The 23006-nt window shown below is 52.3% G+C and overlaps 1 protein-coding gene and 1 long non-coding RNA gene across 2 annotated transcripts in view; one reads left to right on the top strand and one right to left on the bottom strand.

Annotated features, from left to right (window-relative positions):
• The first annotated feature begins 14486 nt into the window (after positions 1-14486).
• The window catches only part of LOC104637168 (neuronal acetylcholine receptor subunit alpha-7), a 63200-nt gene continuing 54680 nt past the window's right edge, over positions 14487-23006 (top strand). The window contains exon 1 of the mRNA XM_075740194.1: positions 14487-14565. Coding sequence (XP_075596309.1) covers positions 14487-14565 — 79 coding nt within the window. The remainder of the gene's footprint in view (positions 14566-23006) is intronic.
• LOC142599464 (uncharacterized) overlaps positions 18156-23006 on the bottom strand; it is a 393830-nt gene continuing 388979 nt past the window's right edge. Inside the window, exon 3 of the long non-coding RNA XR_012833028.1 lies at positions 18156-18166. This is a non-coding gene — a long non-coding RNA (uncharacterized LOC142599464). The remainder of the gene's footprint in view (positions 18167-23006) is intronic.

The following is a 23006-nucleotide window of genomic DNA, read 5'->3' as shown; positions in this document are numbered from 1 at the left end:
TCCCCCCTGGGGCTCTGCTCTCCTTCCAGCCTGCACTGCCCGGTGCGGCCTCGCTACGGCAGCGCCCTAAATCCCTCCTGCACAGAGTCGCAACTTGGTGCTGCTCTCTGCATCCACCTGGGGATGTACCCTGCCGAGGCAGGAGCACCAACAACAAGTTCAACAAGGGGAAGCGCTGAAACACAGACGGTTCCCTCTGAACACGTGGAAACGCTTTTTCACTGTGAGGCTGACCGAGCACTGGCACAGGTCACCCAGAGAGGTGGTGGAGGATCTTCCAAAGCAGCCTTGATTTGGTCCGGGGCAACCAACGCTAGGTGGCCCTGCTTGAGGAGAGGGGTTGGACAAAGGGACTTCCAGAGGTCCCTTCCAACCTCAGCCAGTCTGTGATTCGGTCATTTTGTGATACAGGCATTATCCTCAGGGGCTGTCGAGTTTCCCCTCCTCTGCCCGTCCCAAAACATCTCTGTCGGTGACTGGCTGTGGGCAGAGCGCTGGAGGGCAGGGCACGAAGGCAGCCACTGAAGAGGCACTGAGAGAGCAGAGGGCTGGGCCCCACGGCGCTCAGCTCAGAGCAAAGGGGCTCTGCACAAGCTGAGAAGATGAACATGCTGCTGCTCTCAGTCACAGGCTTTCCTTCTGCTCTTCCAGCTCCAGCCACAACACTGGCATTTCTTCTCCCCCACTTGGAAAGGACCATTCTTCAGCAGATGGGCACTGTCACTTCCCCAGCGCCACACACCACCACCACCACCCCCCTGCTCCCCATTGCATGCTCTCTGCAGGACTTCCCCCAGCACAGCTCCTCCCTGCTGCGAGTGCACCCTGTAGAAATGACAGCGGACCTTCTCCGTGCTCTGCCGGGCCCCTTGCCCGCCTCTCGCACACCGCTCCCTGAGCCCTTCTGCAGCCAAGCCAGCCACCCAAGATGAGGGGAGAGACAGAAGGTGGCCACTGGCTTTGGCACCAAGAGGTGCTGCCAGGCCCCAAATCAGGACCCGGGTCCCAATGCCAGGCCCACAGGTGATTCTGGGGAGCAGCGGAGCGGGGTGAGGCTCTGCGGGCAGGCAGGCAGAAAGCAGCGAGGGCAGGCCAGACCCCACCGCTCTGGGGCTGTGCAGAGGGCCAGAGGTCTGCCCTGGGAGGAGAACGCAGCTGCAAGACACGGGCTCTCTCTGGAGACCACACGATGCCTGAGAGCAGCCGCCTTCAGGGAAGTGTCATGGGGTCTTCCCGCACTCCTCAGGCTCAGGAAGAATTCCTATTTGCTCTCATGCAAGCGGCTGCAGCAGTCTGACACAAGTCAATGACTTCTTTTTGAAGGGTTTTTCTCCCCCTTTATTTCCCTCTGGGTTTTTAGTTTGCTGTCCGTAGCCTCTCGCCCTCCCAATTTCCTTCTGAGTATTGTGGGAAAGATCAAGATAACCGCAGTCAACTACTAAATAACGGCAGAAATCAACCCGAATCTCTTTTGTGACTTCTACCGCTTCTCCTCTGTCAAATCTAGGTAGTCTGCCAAACATGTTTTTTTGGCTGCAGAAATCTGTTTAAAAAGCAAATCAGAACGAGCAAATAGTCAACCACACCACAGCTCCTCTCCCTCCCAAATTTGAAAGATTCTCTCCAAAGCTGTTGAACTAAATGAAAAAAAGTGGTTTTCTGACATTGCACCACCTCAAAGTGGTTGCACATTTGGAGACCTTTCCCACGTTTCCCACTGGCAGTGCTTTCTCTTCCCGGACTTCACAGGGCATCCCTTCACAGGCTTCTGACAGCCGTGCTCTGGGTTGTGGCCACTCCGCTGTTGAGGACCTCCAGGGTCACAGGGCATCCCACAGCCTGTTTGGGCAACCCACTCCACTGCTTAACGATCCTCACAGTGATATCCTGCCCACCACCCCCATCTCCAGCCTGAAGCTCTGTAGTTTCAGCTGATGCCACTGCCTCTCACCCTCCTGCCAGGCAGGCACTGCTGGGAAGACTCTGTCCCTACCCCCTTGGTCTCTTCCCCACAAGCGGCAGGGTGTGCCATTATTGATGTCTCTCCTGACCGAGACCCCAAACAGGACACAGGGCCTAGATGAGGCCTGACGGGTGCCGAAGAGAGGGCATCACCCCTGCCAGCACGGGCTATGGGGAGAAAAATAAGAGAAATCCCAGAGAGCAAGCCAAATGCTGCCTTCCATCTCCCGTGGGAGGTCATAGGAATTAATAGCATAGCTTAGCATAGCTTAGCATAGCATAGTGTGGAATGGAATGGAATGGAATGGAATGGAATGGAATGGAATGGAATGGAATGGAATGGAATAGAATAGAATAGAATAGAATAGAATAGAATAGAATAGAATAGAATAGAATAGAATAGAATAGAAAAGTTCCGTTGCAATGGACCTACAATGATCATCTAGTCCAACTGCCTGACCACTTGTGGGCTGACCAAAAGTTAAAGCATGTTATTAAGACACTGTCGAAATGAATCATAAATGCCGACAGGCATGGGGCATCGGCCACCTCTCCAGGAAGCTTGTTCTGTGTTTGACCTCCCTCTTGGTAAAAAAGTGTTTCCTAATGTCCAGTCGCAACCACCTCTGACAGAACTTTGAACCATTCCCTCACAGCCTGTCCCTGGGTCCCAGGGAGAAGAGATCAGCACCTCCCTCTCCACGTCCCCTCCTCAGGAGGATGCAGAGAGCAACAAGGTCGCCCCTCAGCCTGCTGGTTTCTTGACAAACCCCGTGTCCTCAGCCACTCCTCACAGCGCATGCCTTCCAGCCCTTCCACCAGCTCTGTTGCCCTCCTCTGGACACACTCACCTACCTTAACATCCTTCTTGAATTGTGGGGCCCAGAACCACACACAGTATCCAAGGTGAAGCCACACCACCGCTGAATGCAGCGGGATAACCCCTTCTTTTGACCAGCTGGCTACGCTGTCTTTGATGCCCCCCAGGATGCGGCTTGCCCTCGTGGCGGCCAGGACACACTGCTGGCCCATACTGAGCTGCTGCTGACCAGCACCCCCAGATCCCTTTCTGCAGGGCGGCTCTCCAGCCACTCCTCTCCCAATTTATACTTGTGTGCGGCAGTCCTCTGTCCCAGGTGCAGAATCCGGCATTTGGACTGGTTAAATTTCATCCCATTAATCATTGCCAAATGCTCCAACCTCTCTAGATCCCTCTGCAAGGCCTCTTGTCCCTCGAGAGAGTCAACAGCACCTCCCAGTTTGGTATCATTGACAACCTTGCTAATGATGCATTCAACTTCTGCCCGCAGATCATTGATAAAGATATTGACCAGGACTGGCCCTAGAACTGGGCCCTGAGGAACACTGCTGGTGCCTGGTCGCCAGCCAGATGTAGCCCCATTCACCACAGTCCTTTGAGCCCTGCCGTTCAGCCAGTTCGTCACCCTGTACCTGCTCATCTCACAGCTGGACAACTTGTCCGGATGGATGCTGTGAGGGACAGTATCAAAAGCCTTCCTAAAATCCAGAAAAACTACACCCACTGCCTTCTCTTCATCCTCTAGGCAGGCAACATTATCGTAGAAGGATACCAAATGAATGAAACGGGACTTTCCCTTTGTGAACCCACGCTGGCCGTGCCTGACGATTGCATTGTCCTTTCAATGCCTTTCAACAGCACCCAGTAGGATCTTCTCCATAATTTCTCCAGGTACTGAGGTTAGACTAACAGGTCTGTAGTTTCCTGGGTCTTCCCTCATGCCGCTCTTGAAAACAGGAAAAACGCTGACTAGCTTCTGGGCAGCAGGGACCTCGCCAGGCTCCCAAGACCTTGGGTAGGTGATCGAGAGGAGTCCTGCCGCAACATCCGCTAGCTCCTTCGCTACTCTGGGATGAATCCCATCTGGCCATGCGGACTTGCAAACATTCAACTGATACAACTGGTCCCTTACAATTTCAGTGCCCCCAAATGGAAAGTCACTGTTCCCGCAGTTGTGGTCCTCCAACTCAGAGGACCAGGCAGCCCAAGGTCTATCAGCATTATTATTTTCATCAGTGATCGCCCCATCCCCCTGCAGACTGCAAGCGGGGGATGCTGGGCCCCATCCAGCCCCGCATCGGATCTGGGGCCCAAGCACTGCGTCCCCCACCGGCCCAAGGGGCAGCAGGACCTGAACACAAAAACCCATTTGGAGAAGTGCCCGCCTCCTGTGGTGGCTCCACAGTGGGTGAGGGGTGCAACCACCTCCATCAAACGGACACCCAGAGCTTGGGGCTGGCCAGGGGAGGCCAGAGGGCTGGCCAGCAGTTCTGGAGCGTGGGGAGAGCCCGTGTGACTTTGTCCTGCAGCCTCCAAGGGAGGCACGAGGTGTTAGCGAATGAAGCCTCTTGCCGCATGTGCCTGGAGACATCTGCCATGGCCAGCGCGACCTGACGTGGCGCTGGGAAGACACGGCCGAGGCCTCGGTGACTGGCGTGAGACAGCGATGCCAAGCATGAGACTGGAGATGTGGGGACGGAGTGGGCGGTGTCATTGCGGTAACCCAAGACACATGCGTTGTGGCCGGACTGCTGCCAGCGGGAGCCTCGCAGGTGAGGACGGCTCATTGAGATGTGCCTGCATGAGGGACGGTGACGTCACCGAGCGACGGGTTCTGATGTCACCGAGAGATGGACTGTGACGTCATTTCGCGATGGAGGGTGACGTCACCGAGCGATGGAGAGCAACATCACCGAGCGATGGGTTCTGATGTTACCAAGGGAGGGACGGCCACATCTCCAAGCGACGGACTGTGACGTCACCATGCATTGTGACCGCACGTCCCTCGCTGCTTGTATCCGGGCGCCGAGTCCCACCCAGCCGGCTCGTGCCTGCACTCCGGCTGAGCGAGTACGCGAGGTTTGGGGTGTCGTGCAAGGCTGTCGTCTGGTGCTGGTGTCGTGCTCGGGCAGTTGTTCTCTGCAGCTCTCCGTGCTCGACCCCAGAGCCATTGGAGGATTTTCCCCGGCCCTGACAGGTGCAGGCAGCCGGGGCAGCCAGGAGGCGCGCTCGCAGCAGCAGAGGTGAGCTGGGAGGGGACGCCTCGCCCTGGGGTGGTGAGCTGGCAGGGTTTCCTCCTTGAGGCACCGGGGCATTTCTTCCACCCCTCCCTGGAGCAGCGAATGACCGTGGCCTCTCTTCCCTTTCTAGCGCAAGACCCGCTGCTGCAGCGGCAGCGAGAGGGAGCGCCTTGTCATCGCCAGCTCCCCCCAGCCCACCGCAGCAGGTGGAGAGCATGGCCACGGAGCTGGAGAACCGCTGTCCAATATGCCTGGACAGCTGGGAGGAGGCCAGCTACGTGATGCCATGCCTCCACCAGTTCTGTTACACCTGCATCCTGCGGTGGGCTGAGAGCAAGCCCGAGTGCCCCCTCTGCAAAAGGAGGGTGAGCTCCATCTTGCACTCGGTGCGGAAGGACGACGACTTTGAGGAGCACGTCATCCCACCACCTGCGGCACCCTCAGTCGTCGTCCGCCTGACAGGAGGAGGTCCTGGACACCCGGCCGCCCGCAGCCTCCATCACCCCGCAGCACCCCGGCCAGCAGCCGCGGGGCCGCTGCCCAGGGCTCCAGTGGGCGGCTTCCATGCCTACTTGTGGGCGTCCCTCTTCCGCCTCTACCCCGCTGTCCTCCATCCCCTGCTGCCCTGGCTGCAGCAGGAGCTGGGGCAGCTCTTTGAGGATGCCCAGGAAGCAGCAGCAGCGCAGAGCCTCGTCACATCCAGCCTGCGCTACTTTGGGCTGGATGAGGAGGCTCTGATCCAGCTGCTGCAGGCCTCCCTGGGCAGGCACACGAGGAACTTTGTCCACCAGATGATCAACACCATCGTGGACCGGTGCGGCGGGGAGGCCCGACGTCGGATGGGCCTGGAGGAGGGCCGTGCTGCCGGGGGACGGGAGGACAGCCCCGCAGCTGCCCCTGGGCCCGCTACATCCCGAGGGGGGCTTCCGGCCCCCAGCCCAGCCCTTCGTGGGGGTCCCGGCAGCACCCCCTCTGCCCCCGTTCCCACCCGCGGGGAGCAAGAAGAGGCCCAGCAGGACCCAGAGGAGGCTGTGCCTGGGCCCTCCCCTCGCAGCCGGGGCAGCCAACGCTCCCCCGGGGGGCCCCGGCGAGCCCCAAGGAGGAGGGCTGGCAGCTCCCAGGACCCTTCACAGCCCCCCAGGAAGCCACGCCGTCATCGCTGACACTGGGGGGCTGCTTCAGGGGCTGGCTAATCCAGGGCCGGGCCACAGCTGGGGCACACACCAGCCCCTCGTGGCCTTTAATAAAAGAAAAAAAGAAGCCTGAAAACTGCAGAAAAACTCTCAGGATTACTATCAATCCCATTGGCGTTGCTGTCGCCACCTGCGCTGCTTTCTGCCCCTTCTCCTGGTGCTGCGGCCACCCTTTCCTCACGTGTGCCCTGGGTGCTACAGCTACTGGGGTCAGCCTGGTGGGAGAGGGGGTGCGGCGATGCAGCCCCTGGCCAGGAAGGGTGGGACGTGGATGTGGACGGGTCCTTCTACGTGTGCCGGGTGCTATTTTGCTGTTGCCCCCAAAGGCAAGTGCTGCCCAGCTCCAGGCCTGCATCTCTGCAGCTGGCCCCAGGGCAGATGTTTCCTGGAGCCGGGGGGTCTCCAGGGCCAGCCCGTGCTCCATCGCCCATCACCCCAGGCCTGTCGTCCTCCTCTTCCTCACTTGCACCCTCTGCCCCCACGTCCCCCCTGGGGCTCTGCTCTCCTTCCAGCCTGCACTGCCCGGTGCGGCCTCCCTATGGCAGCGCCCAAATCCCTCCTGCACAGAGTCGCAACTTGGTGCTGCTCTCTGCATCCACCTAGGGATGTACCCTGCCGAGGCAGGAGCACCAACAACAAGTTCAACAAGGGGAAGCGCTGAAACACAGACGGTTCCCTCTGAACACGTGGAAACGCTTTTTCACTGTGAGGCTGACCGAGCACTGGCACAGGTCACCCAGAGAGGTGGTGGAGGATCTTCCAAAGCAGCCTCGACTTGGTCCTGGGCTACCAACGCTAGGTGGCCCTGCTTGAGGAGAGGGGTTGGACAAAGGGACTTCCAGAGGTCCCTTCCAACCTCAGCCAGTCTGTGATTCGGTCATTTTGTGATACAGGCATTATCCTCAGGGGCTGTCGAGTTTCCCCTCCTCTGCCCGTCCCAAAACATCTCTGTCGGTGACTGGCTGTGGGCAGAGCGCTGGAGGGCAGGGCACGAAGGCAGCCACTGAAGAGGCACTGAGAGAGCAGAGGGCTGGGCCCCACGGCGCTCAGCTCAGAGCAAAGGGGCTCTGCACAAGCTGAGAAGATGAACATGCTGCTGCTCTCAGTCACAGGCTTTCCTTCTGCTCTTCCAGCTCCAGCCACAACACTGGCATTTCTTCTCCCCCACTTGGAAAGGACCATTCTTCAGCAGATGGGCACTGTCACTTCCCCAGCGCCACACACCACCACCAACACCCCCCTGCTCCCCATTGCATGCTCTCTGCAGGACTTCCCCCAGCACAGCTCCTCCCTGCTGCGAGTGCACCCTGTAGAAATGACAGCGGACCTTCTCCGTGCTCTGCCGGGCCCCTTGCCCGCCTCTCACACACCGCTCCCTGAGCCCTTCTGCAGCCAAGCCAGCCACCCAAGATGAGGGGAGAGACAGAAGGTGGCCACTGGCTTTGGCACCAAGAGGTGCTGCCAGGCCCCAAATCAGGACCCGGGTCCCAATGCCAGGCCCACAGGTGATTCTGGGGAGCAGCAGAGCGGGGTGAGGCTCTGCGGGCAGGCAGGCAGAAAGCAGCGAGGGCAGGCCAGACCCCACCGCTCTGGGGCTGTGCAGAGGGCCAGAGGTCTGCCCTGGGAGGAGAACGCAGCTGCAAGACACGGGCTCTCTCTGGAGACCACACGATGCCTGAGAGCAGCCGCCTTCAGGGAAGTGTCATGGGGTCTTCCCGCACTCCTCAGGCTCAGGAAGAATTCCTATTTGCTCTCATGCAAGCGGCTGCAGCAGTCTGACACAAGTCAATGACTTCTTTTTGAAGGGTTTTTCTCCCCCTTTATTTCCCTCTGGGTTTTTAGTTTGCTGTCCGTAGCCTCTCGCCCTCCCAATTTCCTTCTGAGTATTGTGGGAAAGATCAAGATAACCGCAGTCAACTACTAAATAACGGCAGAAATCAACCCGAATCTCTTTTGTGACTTCTACCACTTCTCCTCTGTCAAATCTAGGTAGTCTGCCAAACATGTTTTTTTGGCTGCAGAAATCTGTTTAAAAAGCAAATCAGAACGAGCAAATAGTCAACCACACCACAGCTCCTCTCCCTCCCAAATTTGAAAGATTCTCTCCAAAGCTGTTGAACTAAATGAAAAAAGTGGTTTTCTGACATTGCACCACCTCAAAGTGGTTGCACATTTGGAAACCTTTCCCACATTTCCCACTGGCAGTGCTTTCTCTTCCTGGACTTCACAGGGCATCCCTTCACAGGCTTGTGACAGCCGTGCTCTGGGTTGTGGCCACTCCGCTGTTGAGGACCTCCAGGGTCACAGGGCATCCCACAGCCTGTTTGGGCAACGCACTCCACTGCTTAACGATCCTCACAGTGATATCCTGCCCACCACCCCCATCTCCAGCCTGAAGCTCTGTAGTTTCAGCTGATGCCACTGCCTCTCACCCTCCTGCCAGGCAGGCACTGCTGGGAAGACTCTGTCCCTACCCCCTTGGTCTCTTCCCCACAAGCGGCAGGGTGTGCCATTATTGATGTCTCTCCTGACCGAGACCCCAAACAGGACACAGGGCCTAGATGAGGCCTGACGGGTGCCGAAGAGAGGGCATCACCCCTGCCAGCACGGGCTATGGGGAGAAAAATAAGAGAAATCCCAGAGAGCAAGCCAAACGCTGCCTTCCACCTCCCATGGGAGGTCATAGCAATTCATAGCATAGCTTAGCATAGCTTAGCATAGCATAGTGTGGAATGGAATGGGATGGAATGGGATGGAATGGAATGGAATGGAATGGAATGGAATGGAATGGAATAGAATAGAATAGAATAGAATAGAATAGAATAGAATAGAATAGAATAGAATAGAATAGAATAGAATAGAATAGAATAGAATAGTTCCGTTGCCATGGAACTACAATGATCATCAGCCTGACCACTTGTGGGCTGACCAAAAATTAAAGCATGTTATTAAGACATTGTCGAAATGAATCATAAACGCCGACAGGCATGGGGCATCGGCCACCTCTCCAGGAAGCTTGTTCTGTGTTTGACCTCCCTCTTGGTAAAAAAGTGTTTCCTAAAGTCCAGTCGCAACCACCTCTGACAGAACTTTGAACCATTCCCACACAGCCTGTCCCTGGGTCCCAGGGAGAAGAGATCAGCACCTCCCTCTCCACGTCCCCTCCTCAGGAAGATGCAGAGAGCAACGAGGGCGCCCCTCAGCCTGCTGGTTTCTCGACAAACCCCGTGTCCTCAGCCACTCCTCACAGCACATGCCTTCCAGCCCTTCCACCAGCTCTGTTGCCCTCCTCTGGACACACTCACCTACCTTAACATCCTTCTTGAATTGTGGGGCCCAGAACCGCACACAGTATCCAAGGTGAAGCCACACCACCGCTGAATGCAGCGGGATAACCCCTTCTTTTGACCAGCTGGCTACGCTGTCTTTGATGCCCCCCAGGATGCGGATTGCCCTCGTGGCGGCCAGGACACACTGCTGGCCCATACTGAGCTGCTGTTGACCAGCACCGCCAGATCCCTTTCTGCAGGGCGGCTCTCCAGCCACTCCTCTCCCAATTTATACTTGTGTGTGGCAGTCCTCTGTCCCAGGTGCAGAATCCAGCATTTGGACTGGTTAAATTTCATCCCATTAATCATTGCCAAATGCTCCAACCTCTCTAGATCCCTCTGCAAGGCCTCTTGTCCCTCAAGAGAGTCAACAGCACCTCCCAGTTTGGTATCATTGACAACCTTGCTACTGATGCATTCCACTCCTGCCTGCAGATCATTGATAAAGATATTGACCAGGACTGGCCCTAGAACTGAGCCCTGAGGAACACTGCTGGTGCCTGGTCGCCAGCCAGATGTAGCCCCATTCACTACAGCCATTTGAGCCCTGCCGTTCAGCCAGTTCTTCACCCAGCGCACCCTGTACCTGCTCATCTCACAGCTGGACAACTTGTCCAGAGGGATGCTGTGAGGGACAGTATCAAAAGCCTTCCTAAAATCCAGAAAAACTACACCCACTGCCTTCTCTTCATCCTCTAGGCAGGCAACGTTATCGTAGAAGGATACCAAATGAATGAAACGGGACTTTCCCTTTGTGAACCCACGCTGGCCGTGCCTGACGATTGCATTGTCCTTTCAATGCCTTTCAACAGCACCCAGTGTGAACTTCTCCATAATTTCTCCAGGTACTGAGGTTAGACTAACAGGTCTGTAGTTTCCTGGGTCTTCGCTCATGCCCCTCTTGAAAACAGGAAAAACGCTGACTAGCTTCTGGGCAGCAGGGACCTCGCCAGGCTCCCAAGACCTTGGGTAGGTGATCGAGAGGAGTCCTGCCGCAACATCCGCTAGCTCCTTCGGTACTCTGGGATGAATCCCACCTGGCCACGCGGACTTACAAACATTCAACTGATACAACTGGTCCCTTACAATTTCAGTGCCCACAAATGGAAAGTCACTGTTCCCGCAGTTGTGGTCCTCCAACTCAGAGGACCAGGCAGCCCAAGGTCTATCAGCATTATTATTTTCATCAGTGATCGCCCCATCCCCCTGCAGACTGCAAGCGGGGGATGCTGGGCCCCATCCAGCCCCGCATCGGATCTGGGGCCCAAGCACTGCGTCCCCCCCTGGCCCAAGGGGCGTCAGGACCTGAACACAAAAACCCATTTGGAGAAGTGCCCGCCTCCTGTGGTGGCTCCACAGTGGGTGAGGGTGCAACCACCTCTATCAAACGGACACCCAGAGCTTGGGGCTGGCCAGGGGAGGCCAGAGGGCTGGCCAGCAGTTCTGGAGCGTGGGGAGAGCCCGTGTGATTTTTGTCCTGCAGCCTCCAAGGGAGGCACGAGGTGTTATCGAATGAAGCCTCTTGCCGCATGTGCCTGGAGACATCTGCCACAGCCAGCGTGACCTGACGTGGCGCTGGGAAGACACGGCCGAGGCCTCGGTGACTGGCGTGAGACAGCGATGCCAAGCATGAGACTGGAGATGTGGGGACGGAGTGGGCGGTGTCATTGCGGTAACCCAAGACACATGCGTTGTGGCCGGACTGCTGCCAGCGGCAGTGTCGCAGGTGAGGACAGCCCCTTGAGATGTGCCTGCATGACGGACGGTGACGTCACCGAGCGACAGGTTCTGATGTCACCGAGAGATGGACTGTGACATCATTTCGCGATGGAGGGTGACGTCACCGAGCGATGGAGAGCAACATCACCGAGCGATGGGTTCTGATGTTACCAAGGGAGGGACGGCCACATCTCCAAGCGACGGACTGTGACGTCACCATGCATTGTGACCGCACGTCCCTCGCTGCTTGTATCCGGGCGCCGAGTCCCACCCAGCCGGCTCGTGCCTGCACTCCGGCTGAGCGAGTACGCGAGGTTTGGGGTGTCGTGCAAGGCTGTCGTCTGGTGCTGGTGTCGTGCTCGGGCAGTTGTTCTCTGCAGCTCTCCGTGCTCGACCCCAGAGCCATTGGAGGATTTTCCCCGGCCCTGACAGGTGCAGGCAGCCGGGGCAGCCAGGAGGCGCGCTCGCAGCAGCAGAGGTGAGCTGGGAGGGGACGCCTCGCCCTGGGGTGGCGAGCTGGCAGGGTTTCCTCCTTGAGGCACCGGGGCATTTCTTCCACCCCTCCCTGGAGCAGCGAATGACCGTGGCCTCTCTTCCCTTTCTAGCGCAAGACCCGCTGCTGCAGCGGCAGCGAGAGGGAGCGCCTTGTCATCGCCAGCTCCCCCCAGCCCACCGCAGCAGGTGGAGAGCATGGCCACGGAGCTGGAGAACCGCTGTCCAATATGCCTGGACAGCTGGGAGGAGGCCAGCTACGTGATGCCATGCCTCCACCAGTTCTGTTACACCTGCATCCTGCGGTGGGCTGAGAGCAAGCCCGAGTGCCCCCTCTGCAAAAGGAGGGTGAGCTCCATCTTGCACTCGGTGCGGAAGGACGACGACTTTGAGGAGCACGTCATCCCACCACCTGCGGCACCCTCAGTCGTCGTCCGCCTGACAGGAGGAGGTCCTGGACACCCGGCCGCCCGCAGCCTCCATCACCCCGCAGCACCCCGGCCAGCAGCCGCGGGGCCGCTGCCCAGGGCTCCAGTGGGCGGCTTCCATGCCTACTTGTGGGCATCCCTCTTCCGCCTCTACCCCGCTGTCCTCCATCCCCTGCTGCCCTGGCTGCAGCAGGAGCTGGGGCAGCTCTTTGAGGATGCCCAGGAAACAGCAGCAGCGCAGAGCCTCGTCACATCCAGCCTGCGCTACTTTGGGCTGGATGAGGAGGCTCTGATCCAGCTGCTGCAGGCCTCCCTGGGCAGGCACACGAGGAACTTTGTCCACCAGATGATCAACACCATCGTGGACCGGTGCGGCGGGGAGGCCCGACGTCGGATGGGCCTGGAGGAGGGCCGTGCTGCCGGGGGACGGGAGGACAGCCCCGCAGCTGCCCCCGGGCCCGCTACCTCCCGAGGGGGGCCTCCGGCCCCCAGCGCAGCCCTTCGTGGGGGTCCCGGCAGCACCCCCTCTGCCCCCGTTCCCACCCGCGGGGAGCGAGAAGAGGCCCAGCAGGACCCAGAGGAGGCTGTGCCCGGGCCCTCCACTCGCAGCCGGGGCAGCCAACGCTCCCCTGGGGGGCCCCGGCGAGCCCCAAGGAGGAGGGCCGGCAGCTCCCAGGACCCTTCACAGCCCCCCAGGAAGCCACACCGTCATCGCTGACACTGGGGGGGCTGCTTCAGGGGCTGGCTAATCCAGGGCCGGGGCCACAGCTGGGGCACACACCAGCCCCTCGTGGCCTTTAATAAAAGAAAACAAAAGCCTGAAAACTGCAGAAAATCTCTCAGGATTACTATCAATCCCACGGGCGTTGCTATCGCCACCTGTGCTGCTTTCTGCCCCTTCTCCTGGCGCTGCGGCCACCGTTTCCTCACGTGTGCCCCGGGTGCTACAGCTACTGGGGTCAGCCTGGTGGGAGAGGGGGTGCGGTGATGCAGCCCCTGGCCAGGAGGAGTGGGACGTGGACGGGTCCTTCTACATGTGCCGGGTGCTATTTTGCTGTTGCCCCGAAAGGCAAGTGCTGCCCAGCTCCAGGCCTGCATCTCTGCAGCTGGCCCCAGGGCAGATGTTTCCTGGAGCTGGGGGGTCTCCAGGGCCAGCCCGTGCCCCATCGCCCATCACCCCAGGCCTGTCCTCCTCCTCCTCCTCCTCCTCACCGCACCTTCTGCCCCCACGTCCCCCCTGGGGCTCTGCTCTCCTTCCAGCCTGCAGTGCCCGGTGTGGCCTCCCTATGGCAGCGCCCAAATCCCTCCTGCACAGAGTCGCAACTTGGTGCTGCTCTCTGCATCCACCTAGGGATGTACCCTGCCGAGGCAGGAGCACCAACAACAAGTTCAACAAGGGGAAGTGCAAACTCCTGTACCTTTTTTTCAGTGAGAAATAATTGATTGTGCAGAATTGGCAAAGCAATGAAAATAATGGTGCTCATTGTTACTGTAATGTCTTGCCTTGCCTTTGCCTGGCTTATGAACTAAATGTAGTTGGGAGGTAGAGGAGCTGTTCCAGACATGCTAGGATGTCTGCAAAACTCCACAGTGGGGAGACAGAAGTAGTGGGCAGCTGGGCAAGATGGCATTCAGGGCAGTTCCCTTTGTGTCATGAAAGTGATCGCAGGAATGTCTGCATTAAAAAGGGAGGAGATGATTGGATAGTTTCGCCTTCCCCAGTTTCAACACCATTGAATCTCCCCAAGTACTTCTGCTCAGAGAAAGGGTAGTTTTACGGCAGAGGGACCGTGCCACAGGTCCTTGCTTCAAGTTGCACTGGCCACTGCAAGGGAGCTGAGAGGAACAGAAACTCATTTTCCTGGGAAACAGCTCTAGAGGCACTCGAGTGCAAGCACTGGAATTGCTGCAGACGTGCTGTCTCGAGTTAGCTACAATCTGTGGGGATGTGGAAAGCATCTCCCAGGCAGCAGGCTCCCCCTCCTTCCTGTATATAAACAGCTGTGTGCAGGGATCGCTTGCATTTGCTTCTGACCAAGGCAAGGCTCAGAGTGCCTGGGAGTGTGAGTCCCAAGCAAAGTAACCAGCCCCTTCGTGTTTGTATTTACTGACCCAGCACTGAGCTGGTTTGGCTCCAGGGTATGGGAGAGGCACATGTGCAAATGCAGTTCTCTCTCCTGGTGGGAAGCTGGTTTGGTGCCTTATTAGTGTAATTGCCAAATCCATCAGTCATTGCAGGCTTTCTCCAAGACTTCATCCTCTTTCACCCTCTGCTCAGGAAGGATAGCCAGCCTATTTTAACAATGCTCACAGAAAAGTGCTTGGGATTTGTTTATTCTGGGCTATGTCTGTGGGCATCCTTGTTCCTGTCTTTCTTTAAAGGTAAGCTCATCTGTGGTTGTTCAGTTTTGTGATTTTTTTTTGTTTGTTTGTTTTGTAGTTTGGGGTTTTGTTTTGTTTCGTTGTTTTTCTTTTTTTCAAAACACTAGTCACATTCTACCCCAGCTCTGTTTTCAGAAAGACTTGTATCTGCTTGTAGTTTAAACTTCATTAATTAGGGTAAGTGCTGGTGCCACTCAGTTTTGTAAACAGTTTGAATTAGTTTATCGGTCTTACAGTGGTAGGTGCCTTCTTTTAAGAAAGGAAAAAGTCTGTGGGTTTTTTTTAATGAAATTGAGTAATTTTCACTTTCAGAAATGAATTGAAATGATTGTATTTCAAAAGGAATATGTTCTTGCTCTCCTTTAAAAATTTAACCTATCAGCGTTTATTTGGGAATGAGAAATTATAACTCCAGGCTGGACAGAATGGCTATGAGAACCCCATCAGTGTGAGGGTGAAGCAGTGCTCTACAAAGAAAAATGACCAGAAGAAAATTCCTAACTGTTCACGTTCTGTGCATCATTTGGGAAGATTTGTAGCTGCATAGATACATAAATTTACAGTTCTGGGGGTTTTGTCTTCTAACTTTTAGTTTGTTTAATAAAAGTCCTTGCAGGCAGTAATGGGTATAAATTGGAAATATCTAATAAAAATAATAATAGGCTTCTGTAGTCTAAGGTGTCACCTGTGACCAAGATATCTTCTGAAGTTTCAACATGTTACAAACAAAAGTAGAAATGGTGTGATTCTACCAAAACATGGAAGATTGCAAGGTTAACAATAAAGAATTTTTAAATGAGAAGGGAGGTAGAAATAATGACAGTCCTGAAAGATGTTCAGGATCCTACACAAAATGTGCTTTTATTGCGTCCTATCAGCTTGTAATATGAAACACGCATGTCTGCAGCAAGTATAAATTTCAGGTGTGAGGGACCATGTCAGGTTACCCATGATTTATGCATAGAGAAAGGATTGTCTTTTTTAAAGCAGACAAAGTGGTCTGCATATTTCGGAAGCACAGGGGCATGGGAAACTTATGTATATGTGAAGTTGCACTGGACTATTCATGCTACGCAGATATCGGCTCATTAGTTTATCTGAATCTGCAAAACATCTATGCATTTCACTGTTACAGCTCCACATTTCAGCTGCCTAATGTAGCAATGGTATAGCAGGAAAATGTTTTCCCATCTTGCTAAATTAAGAACCTTGTTGTCTTTGTTTGTAAGACATTTCTGTGCTACTTCAGGAGCTGAACTAACTAACCAGATAATGGCAGCTACTTATAACTCACTTTGTGTGCAGTTCCATTTTGAGCAGTTGTGTATCATGTAAATACTGCCTTTTAAAGATTGAGTTATCACTAATTCATCAAGGGGGATGCTTAGATTCTCTGAATGGCACATGAAGACACAAACTGCTTTTTTAAATAATTCAGAGGATTTTTTGTTAGGTGCTTTTACCAGCAGTTTACAAGTATGGACTTTTACAGACAACTGCTAAAGCAGAGTAAAATGAACCTCTGATTAAGGTGGTCTGTATTTGACTTCTGCTTTGTGGATAGTTTTGTTTGGTTTTTTTTTTTTTTCTTTTTAAAGAAAAGGAGAAAAGAAAAGAAAAAAGAAAAACGTTGGGAATTGTGCAGTTGGGGCAGAAGAGAAAACGGTCAAGATGATCTTAGCATGTTATCAGTTAAGTTATCAGACTTTTAATAGTAAGCTCCAAATGATCTCCCCCAGGATGCCTCAGTGCACCCACATGGAAATCACAGCAAGTCCATCATAACTAACATCACTCTCACATAGTGCTGAGTTGTTTCAACAGAATTCATAACAATTTCTCAATTACTGAAAACTCCTGCAGGGCTGTTTGACAGGAAAGTTGTGAAAAGAACTAGGTAAAAACCAAAACAGAACATGAAGAGCTTGGTCATTTTTTCCAGTCCCTTCCACAAATCTTCTACTCCCACTTGACTCCACTTCCACTACCGCTAGGAGCCATGATTGATAGACAATTCATTTATGTGAATTCATTGCAGCCCTCATTCCTGAAAAGTTTGGAGATAGTGATGCTTTGCTGGGACATGGGCCCTAGGTAGAGTCAGGAAACTGGTTCTCAGCCTCCCTGGATCCCAGATGACAGCTCTCAGAGCCAGACATCCATTCCAGGCCAGGTGCAATCCTTGAAAGAGCATGCAGAGGATGAAATGACTCTGTGAGTCCTAGCAGCTCCATAACAACCTCCGGTGGAGGGACTTGAAAACCCTGCTCCAAGGAGAGATTGGAAAGGAGGGATCAGACCCTTCCTCTGAGCATGGCACAGTCTGGGAGCCAGGGTGCAGATGACCCTGCAAGGGAGTTCTTCTCCTGAGAAACATGTCCCAGTGACCACATGGGCACTTAGCCTCTCCGAGGAACATTACTTTCAGCTCAATGCACAGGCACCTGCTGGGTTTGAACATCCAGGGAAGTTAAACATGCATTTTTCTAGTCTTCAGTCAATCCATGCATTCTAATCACTGTGCTTTTATGTCCTTCTCTTTAAATGAGGCCACTACAGTGCCACATATGCCACACAGAGCAAAGTCAGACCTCTTAGTTTCTTTGCTCTGTGTAGCCTGACATCAGGATCATACTCTGGCCATGTCGCTTTGAAAAGCTCAACAAAGGCAAAGGCACATTGAGGATGGAGCCCCTCCTCTGCAGTCTGGTGGGAATGTAAGTACTCAGCAGTATAGGACAAATCCTATGGCAAAGGATGCTGCAAGTGAGCTAACCAGCTAAAAGATGTAAATTATGAAGTAACTCAGCCTGACTTGGTGTACCCAGCCAGTGCAAAACAGCTTTTCTTTGGCTTACTGAAAATACAGATTTGAATTCCTGCGCTACATTCATTTCATGCTTTCTCACAGCTTTGCTGATTTAGATGAACGCTGGTGATCACATCAGAACACAACTGGTGATCTCTAGGAGCAAATCCTCACAAGGATGCTGTTCTTGGTTCACTTCCATGCAAGCAGGTGCTGTTTCTGCAGCATCAGTAGCATTGGTAAGACAGTCTCAAAGGCCAAATTCTGCTGCCAAGCTATAATTTCTCTAATGTGAGCTAGTTAGGCTGAGGTGACATGAGTTTAGAGATCTATGTAGCAGGAAGAACCAAGGCTGGTGCTTAAATACCTGTATATGGAGTCTAAACTTCAGTTCTTCAGCTGGGTAGCACTGATGGAACTGCAGTGAGCTGTTAATCAAACTGGTTTACTCCAAAGAGACAGCATTGAATAGATGTGAGAGGTCCTGTGCCTTAACAGAGTACAATATAATTGGTAATTTAGGTGGTTGGTGAAGAAGCTCCACCTTTAGATGTGGTAAATGTTACCAGACTAGAACCAGATCATAAGTCAGATCATTTAGAATCTTTCATACTCTTAATTTGAGGTGAGAAGGTCGCAGTCACCTCAGTTACCCACATCCTCTATGTTGATGCTCTGAGTTGTAATCACCCCATTGAGTGATACACAGTTTCAAAGATAACAATGCAGCTGACTCAATTTTAAAATAGAAAAGATACAAGGAAGACCTTTGCTTGCACAGGTAGGTGTTTTCTTGCATATTGGCTAAAAAGATGCCACACATGCAACTTGCAGGGATGGGAAATTACAGCCAGACCCCTGCCATTACTATAACATCTGGGAACACTGACACCAGAGTCTGGTCAGTCTGGATGTTGAGAGTGTGCTGAGGCATCACATATGCATGGAGTCAGATGGGATTGAATGTACTTATCACAGCACGTCTGTTTGTAGGTATCACTCTGCTCTGTCATCAAGAACACTAGTACAGCAACATGTGTCAACCCATTTAAGACAGGCAGGCAGAGTCCTAGGCAAATTTCCAAGATGATTTCCTGTGAGTTGCTGTCTGCTACTGTAACTTGCTGTACATGATTTCCTCTTGAGATTGACTTTTCAGTTCAATGAACCAGACTTCATGTTCAGTTACTAATCTTCTATGTGCGTTCACTGGCACAGCTCTAAGGCTGATCTGTATTATCTTAGGCACAGCTGTAACTGTGGAGCTGGCCCAATCTTGTGAGAAGTCGCCAGGCTCCAGGAAAGTTAGAGGTATTTCCACGCACATCTGCTGATAGTGATCTGGGCTAAATCTTCTTGTGTTAACTCTCCTCAAATCTCACTAGAAAAAATGGGAAAGTGCAGAAAAAGCACCTGGGCCCTGACATCACCACCACCTATTGTTATATGCACCTATTGGTATAGCACTCTGCATGTAGGGAGGAATCCAGAAGCAGATACAGCTCACAGAAAGCAGCATAAATAGCATCCATCTGGTCTTTGGGATGATGCCATATGGTGCCTTGGGAGCCTTCAGCCTTGCTCCAGTGCAGGGGGCCTTCTGATGGTCTCAGAGCAGAAGTTCCCACTCCAGGCACAGGATTCATGTCATAAAGACAGCTGCAGACCTTTTTTCTCTCTCTGGTTTGTTCTAAGACATGGTGAGGAGAATATGAGTTACTGATGGCAGTAACATCCTGAACAAAGAGTTAGTGCAGAATTTCATTTGTATGTCACAAACAAGGAGGGAGATATAAAGTCTCTCCAGCTCTAGGGTGTGATTAACGTAGATCAAAACCCTTTGCATCACTCCTGACATGGGTATTTGAGGATGCCTACTGCCTAGAGATCCTGCATAATCTAATAAAGAAAGAGCATAAATCTGCCTGAGACAGGTAGGGCTAGTACTCACAATCAGTAGCATCCATGGGAATCAAAAAGATAGTCAGGAGTTTATTGCTGTTTTGGGACACACTACTGAGCAAATATGGTTTGAAGAAAGAGTTTTGCTTATCCGGTGCTTTCTGCATTGAGCAAAGCAGCTGATAACAAAGCTGAGACCAGAATCAGATGATGTGTTTGGAAATAAGTCTTCCCACCTGGGGCTTGCAATTAAGTCAGTAAATTGCAATCGAAAGAGAACCTGTAGTCAGCATGAGTACTTATGCATGTCAACAGTGAGGTGCAGGTGACTCTGTCCTGCCTTGCTATCAATTGGCTTTGTTCAGTTAGCAAAGCTGTGGTTAACAGAGCACTGAAACGAGTGTCTGCAATCCTCATCACCTTCCAGAAATGGAAGTCTTTGGTACTTATTACATTCCAGAACATTGCAGAGGAAGCCATTTTCTCATTTCTGTCCTTAGTGCAACATGGATTTGGATAGAAAAAGGACTCAGTGGGAAGTGGCAGGCTTGAAGAGATCTCATTTCTCATTGAGGACTCCAGCAGCCCAAAGCCAGTTTGCAGATTGGGCTGACAAGACTGTTCACCGTGTTTCCTGAAGCTCAGCTGTAGCTACGTGGAAAAGAATCTCTGGTCACTTAGATCTCCACCATGCCAAGACAGAAAATTAAGCTGTAAATTGGAAAAGATATGTTTGTAGCAGCTGAGGTGAGAGAGGATCTGATCTATACAGATTCATAAACTGGTAGAATAATTTGGCTGGAAGGGGCCTCCAGAGGTCCTTCTCAAAGCAAGGACAACTCTATTATGTTGCTTCTTGGGCAATCAAAATGGGAAGATCTCCAAGGATGGTGGTCTCCCCTATGGTGAGTACCCTTCAGAGATAAAAAGGGTCCCCTGATACACTGGCAATGCCCCATGATGCAACCTGTATCTGATTAGTGCTGTCCCTGTGCACCTCCTGGAAGAGTCTGGTTCCTTCATCACAGAGCCCTTCCTCATGGCAACTGAAGGCAGCCAAAAGAGCTCCCCCTTGCTTTCTCATCCCTAAGCTGATCAAAGGCATGCCTCTCCGCCTCTCGTTGGACATGCTGTGCTCCAGCAGCATGTTGTCTTAGTGGCCTCCACTTGACTCACTCAAGAGGGTCAGTGTAAGCCTTGTGCAGCCCTGGGGAGGTTTTATTAGGCACAGAACTAACTGTGTGTCGTGTAGTGGGTCTCACTGATGTTTAATATAGGCTGGGTGTAGAAGAGGATGCTGCTTAGTGTTTTCATCAGCTCTGAGTCAGTAGGTTTGGCAGAAAAAGCTGAAGGAGGGTAGATTTAGATTAGATGTTAGGAAGAAATTCTTCTGTGAGGGTAGTGAGGCACTGGAACAGGTTGCCCAGAGAGGTTGTGGATGCCCCATCCCTGGAAGTGTTCAAGACCAGGTTGGATGGGGCTTTGGGCAACCTGGTCTAGTGGAAGGTGTCTCTGCCCATGGCAGGAGGGTTGGAACTAGATGATATTTCTGGTCCCTTCCAACACAAACCGTTCTATGACTCTATGAAAAACAAAAGCAGAAGGTCATATAATGATGAAGAAAATAAACTTCATAATTCTTAGCCATCTTGTGCTCTTTTTGAAGAAATTCCTCATCTTGAGTCTGCAAAGTGGAAGAGCAGGTCATGACAAATGATCGAGTACATTCCCTCGAATATTGTGTCATTTTAGAAAAGTCATCAGCCAAGTGAAATCTAGCTTGAGCAGCTGTAACAATAGGAAGAGGAGATAAATGAAATAAATAGTTATTAGTTTGCAGTTGTCAGTGTTTCAAGTGGCAAATGGGCAGCAACTTTGAACTAGACCCATTCTTGTTCAGGCTTCACATACAATTCATAAAAGGCAACTGGACAGATTCAAGAGCCCTAAGCAAAAGACTTGCCTTTCTAATATAGCCAAAAAGCTACCCTCTCTGCAGCAGTGTTTTGTTCAAAGTCTAAGCCTTCTAATGTAGTCTCCAAAGATACTAGGGTCCGCAGTTTCCATTTACTTTATAATTCAAATTTGTTGGATTGGTATCTCAGTCCAAGCACTTCAGCACTCCTGCCATCATCAGATCTACTTACATGTTGCTTGACAATGACAATGAGAGGGCAGGATGATAAAGGATAGATCGAATGGGAACAGTTCTGTGGGTAAGGAAAGAAGACATCCTTCTCCAGACCAGGCCTCTTCCCAAGCAGGCAAATCATTTCCCCTTTGGGTCAAAATGCCCTAGCAGACTCAGGAAGTCTGTATGCTGGGGAATACAAGAAGGTAGGCCAGACAGCACAGTGTCACTTTCTGCTTGTCAGGCTAGTTTTGGTCTCTTTCAGAGACCAAGCATCCTGCATTTGCAGGCATTGCAGGTATTGCAAGACAACAGTCATACTCCAACTGGACACATGGGGTACCAATTTTGTTTTAATTTTGTTTTGTTTGCACTGATATAATTCAGGAGCATTGGATTTGAGTTACCAAAGCTTTAAATCAACAAAGTTAAGACAAAATCAGGCTCCCCAGATCATCATTTTCTGGAAGATCTCATTTTCACTGTAGTTCATTTCTGCTCTTAGTCAGGATCAGTGACTCAGCCAGTGCAGATTTGGCTGGCAGGTGCAGCAAGGAGAGCCATGTATTTCATATCCCCACTGATCCCAACAAAACCAGGACTCAAGGCCTGTGCCTGAGGAAAAGACAATAGCATCTACCATTCTGAAAACTGACAGATCAAGGCTAACCAACACTCAACTGTCCCTGAGACCTTGTGATATGCAGTGTCTGGGGGAAAAAAAAAAAAAAAAAAAAAACAACAAAAAAAACAACCCGAAACAAAACAGCTGTAAACTTCATGATACAGACCATGCTCAGCCACTTTATATGCACATAAGCAAATCTGGGCTGAATCAGCCAAAACAAAGCACTTCTTACAATTTCAAGTGTCCTAGGTCAGATCTCCACAGACTTTGTTTGATTGGTCACAATTCTAATTTGCTCAGAGCTAGTAATTTACCTCATCAAGACGGTCTTAGAAGCAGCTTTTGTCTTCACTGTGAAATAAATTCAGACACTCTGCTGAGAATTTTCATTGCTCTATTTACAGCTCCCTTTGTCTTTGAAGACCTGGACCACCGAAGCCTCAGACTTCTTTCCCTTGGGAAAAAATCCCTTGATAGCAGCCACTTCTGCTGCCAAACCCTGCAAACTATCACCAGTCAGCTAGCAGCACAACATCTTTTACGTAGACATGCAGCAAATTAAGCCTGGCCTAGTGAAAGCTCAGCAGTGCTGCTTTAAACAGGGCTGAGTCTCATCCATAGTTGTTTTATGTAAGTTTTGCCTTCCAGTTCAGGTACTAAGCACTGAAAAGGAGGACAAATAAGCAGCCATTTAAGATGCAGTCAAAATTTCAATCAGTAATTGCCCACATCCCTTTCACACAGCTCTAACACCAAGGGTCACATCATCCAGCATTGGAGTTTCTGATATTGGAAAGACAAACTTACAACTTTCTCTGCATTCCCAGATCCATGTTCACCTTGGACATTTGTGCCTTGCCAGTGCTTTGCAGCCAGTGAAGTTCTCACTTTGCTCACAGGCAACAGCTGAGGCTTGAGCAATGCAAGAAGGCAGCAGAACGAGTAATCACTAGCCTTGTCTATCGCATCCT

Source organism: Balearica regulorum, chromosome Z, assembly GCF_011004875.1.
Source record: "Balearica regulorum gibbericeps isolate bBalReg1 chromosome Z, bBalReg1.pri, whole genome shotgun sequence".
NCBI lineage: Eukaryota > Metazoa > Chordata > Aves > Gruiformes > Gruidae > Balearica > Balearica regulorum.
The sequence above is the reverse complement of the archived record's forward strand: the minus strand, read 5'-3'. Positions and strand labels throughout refer to the sequence as shown.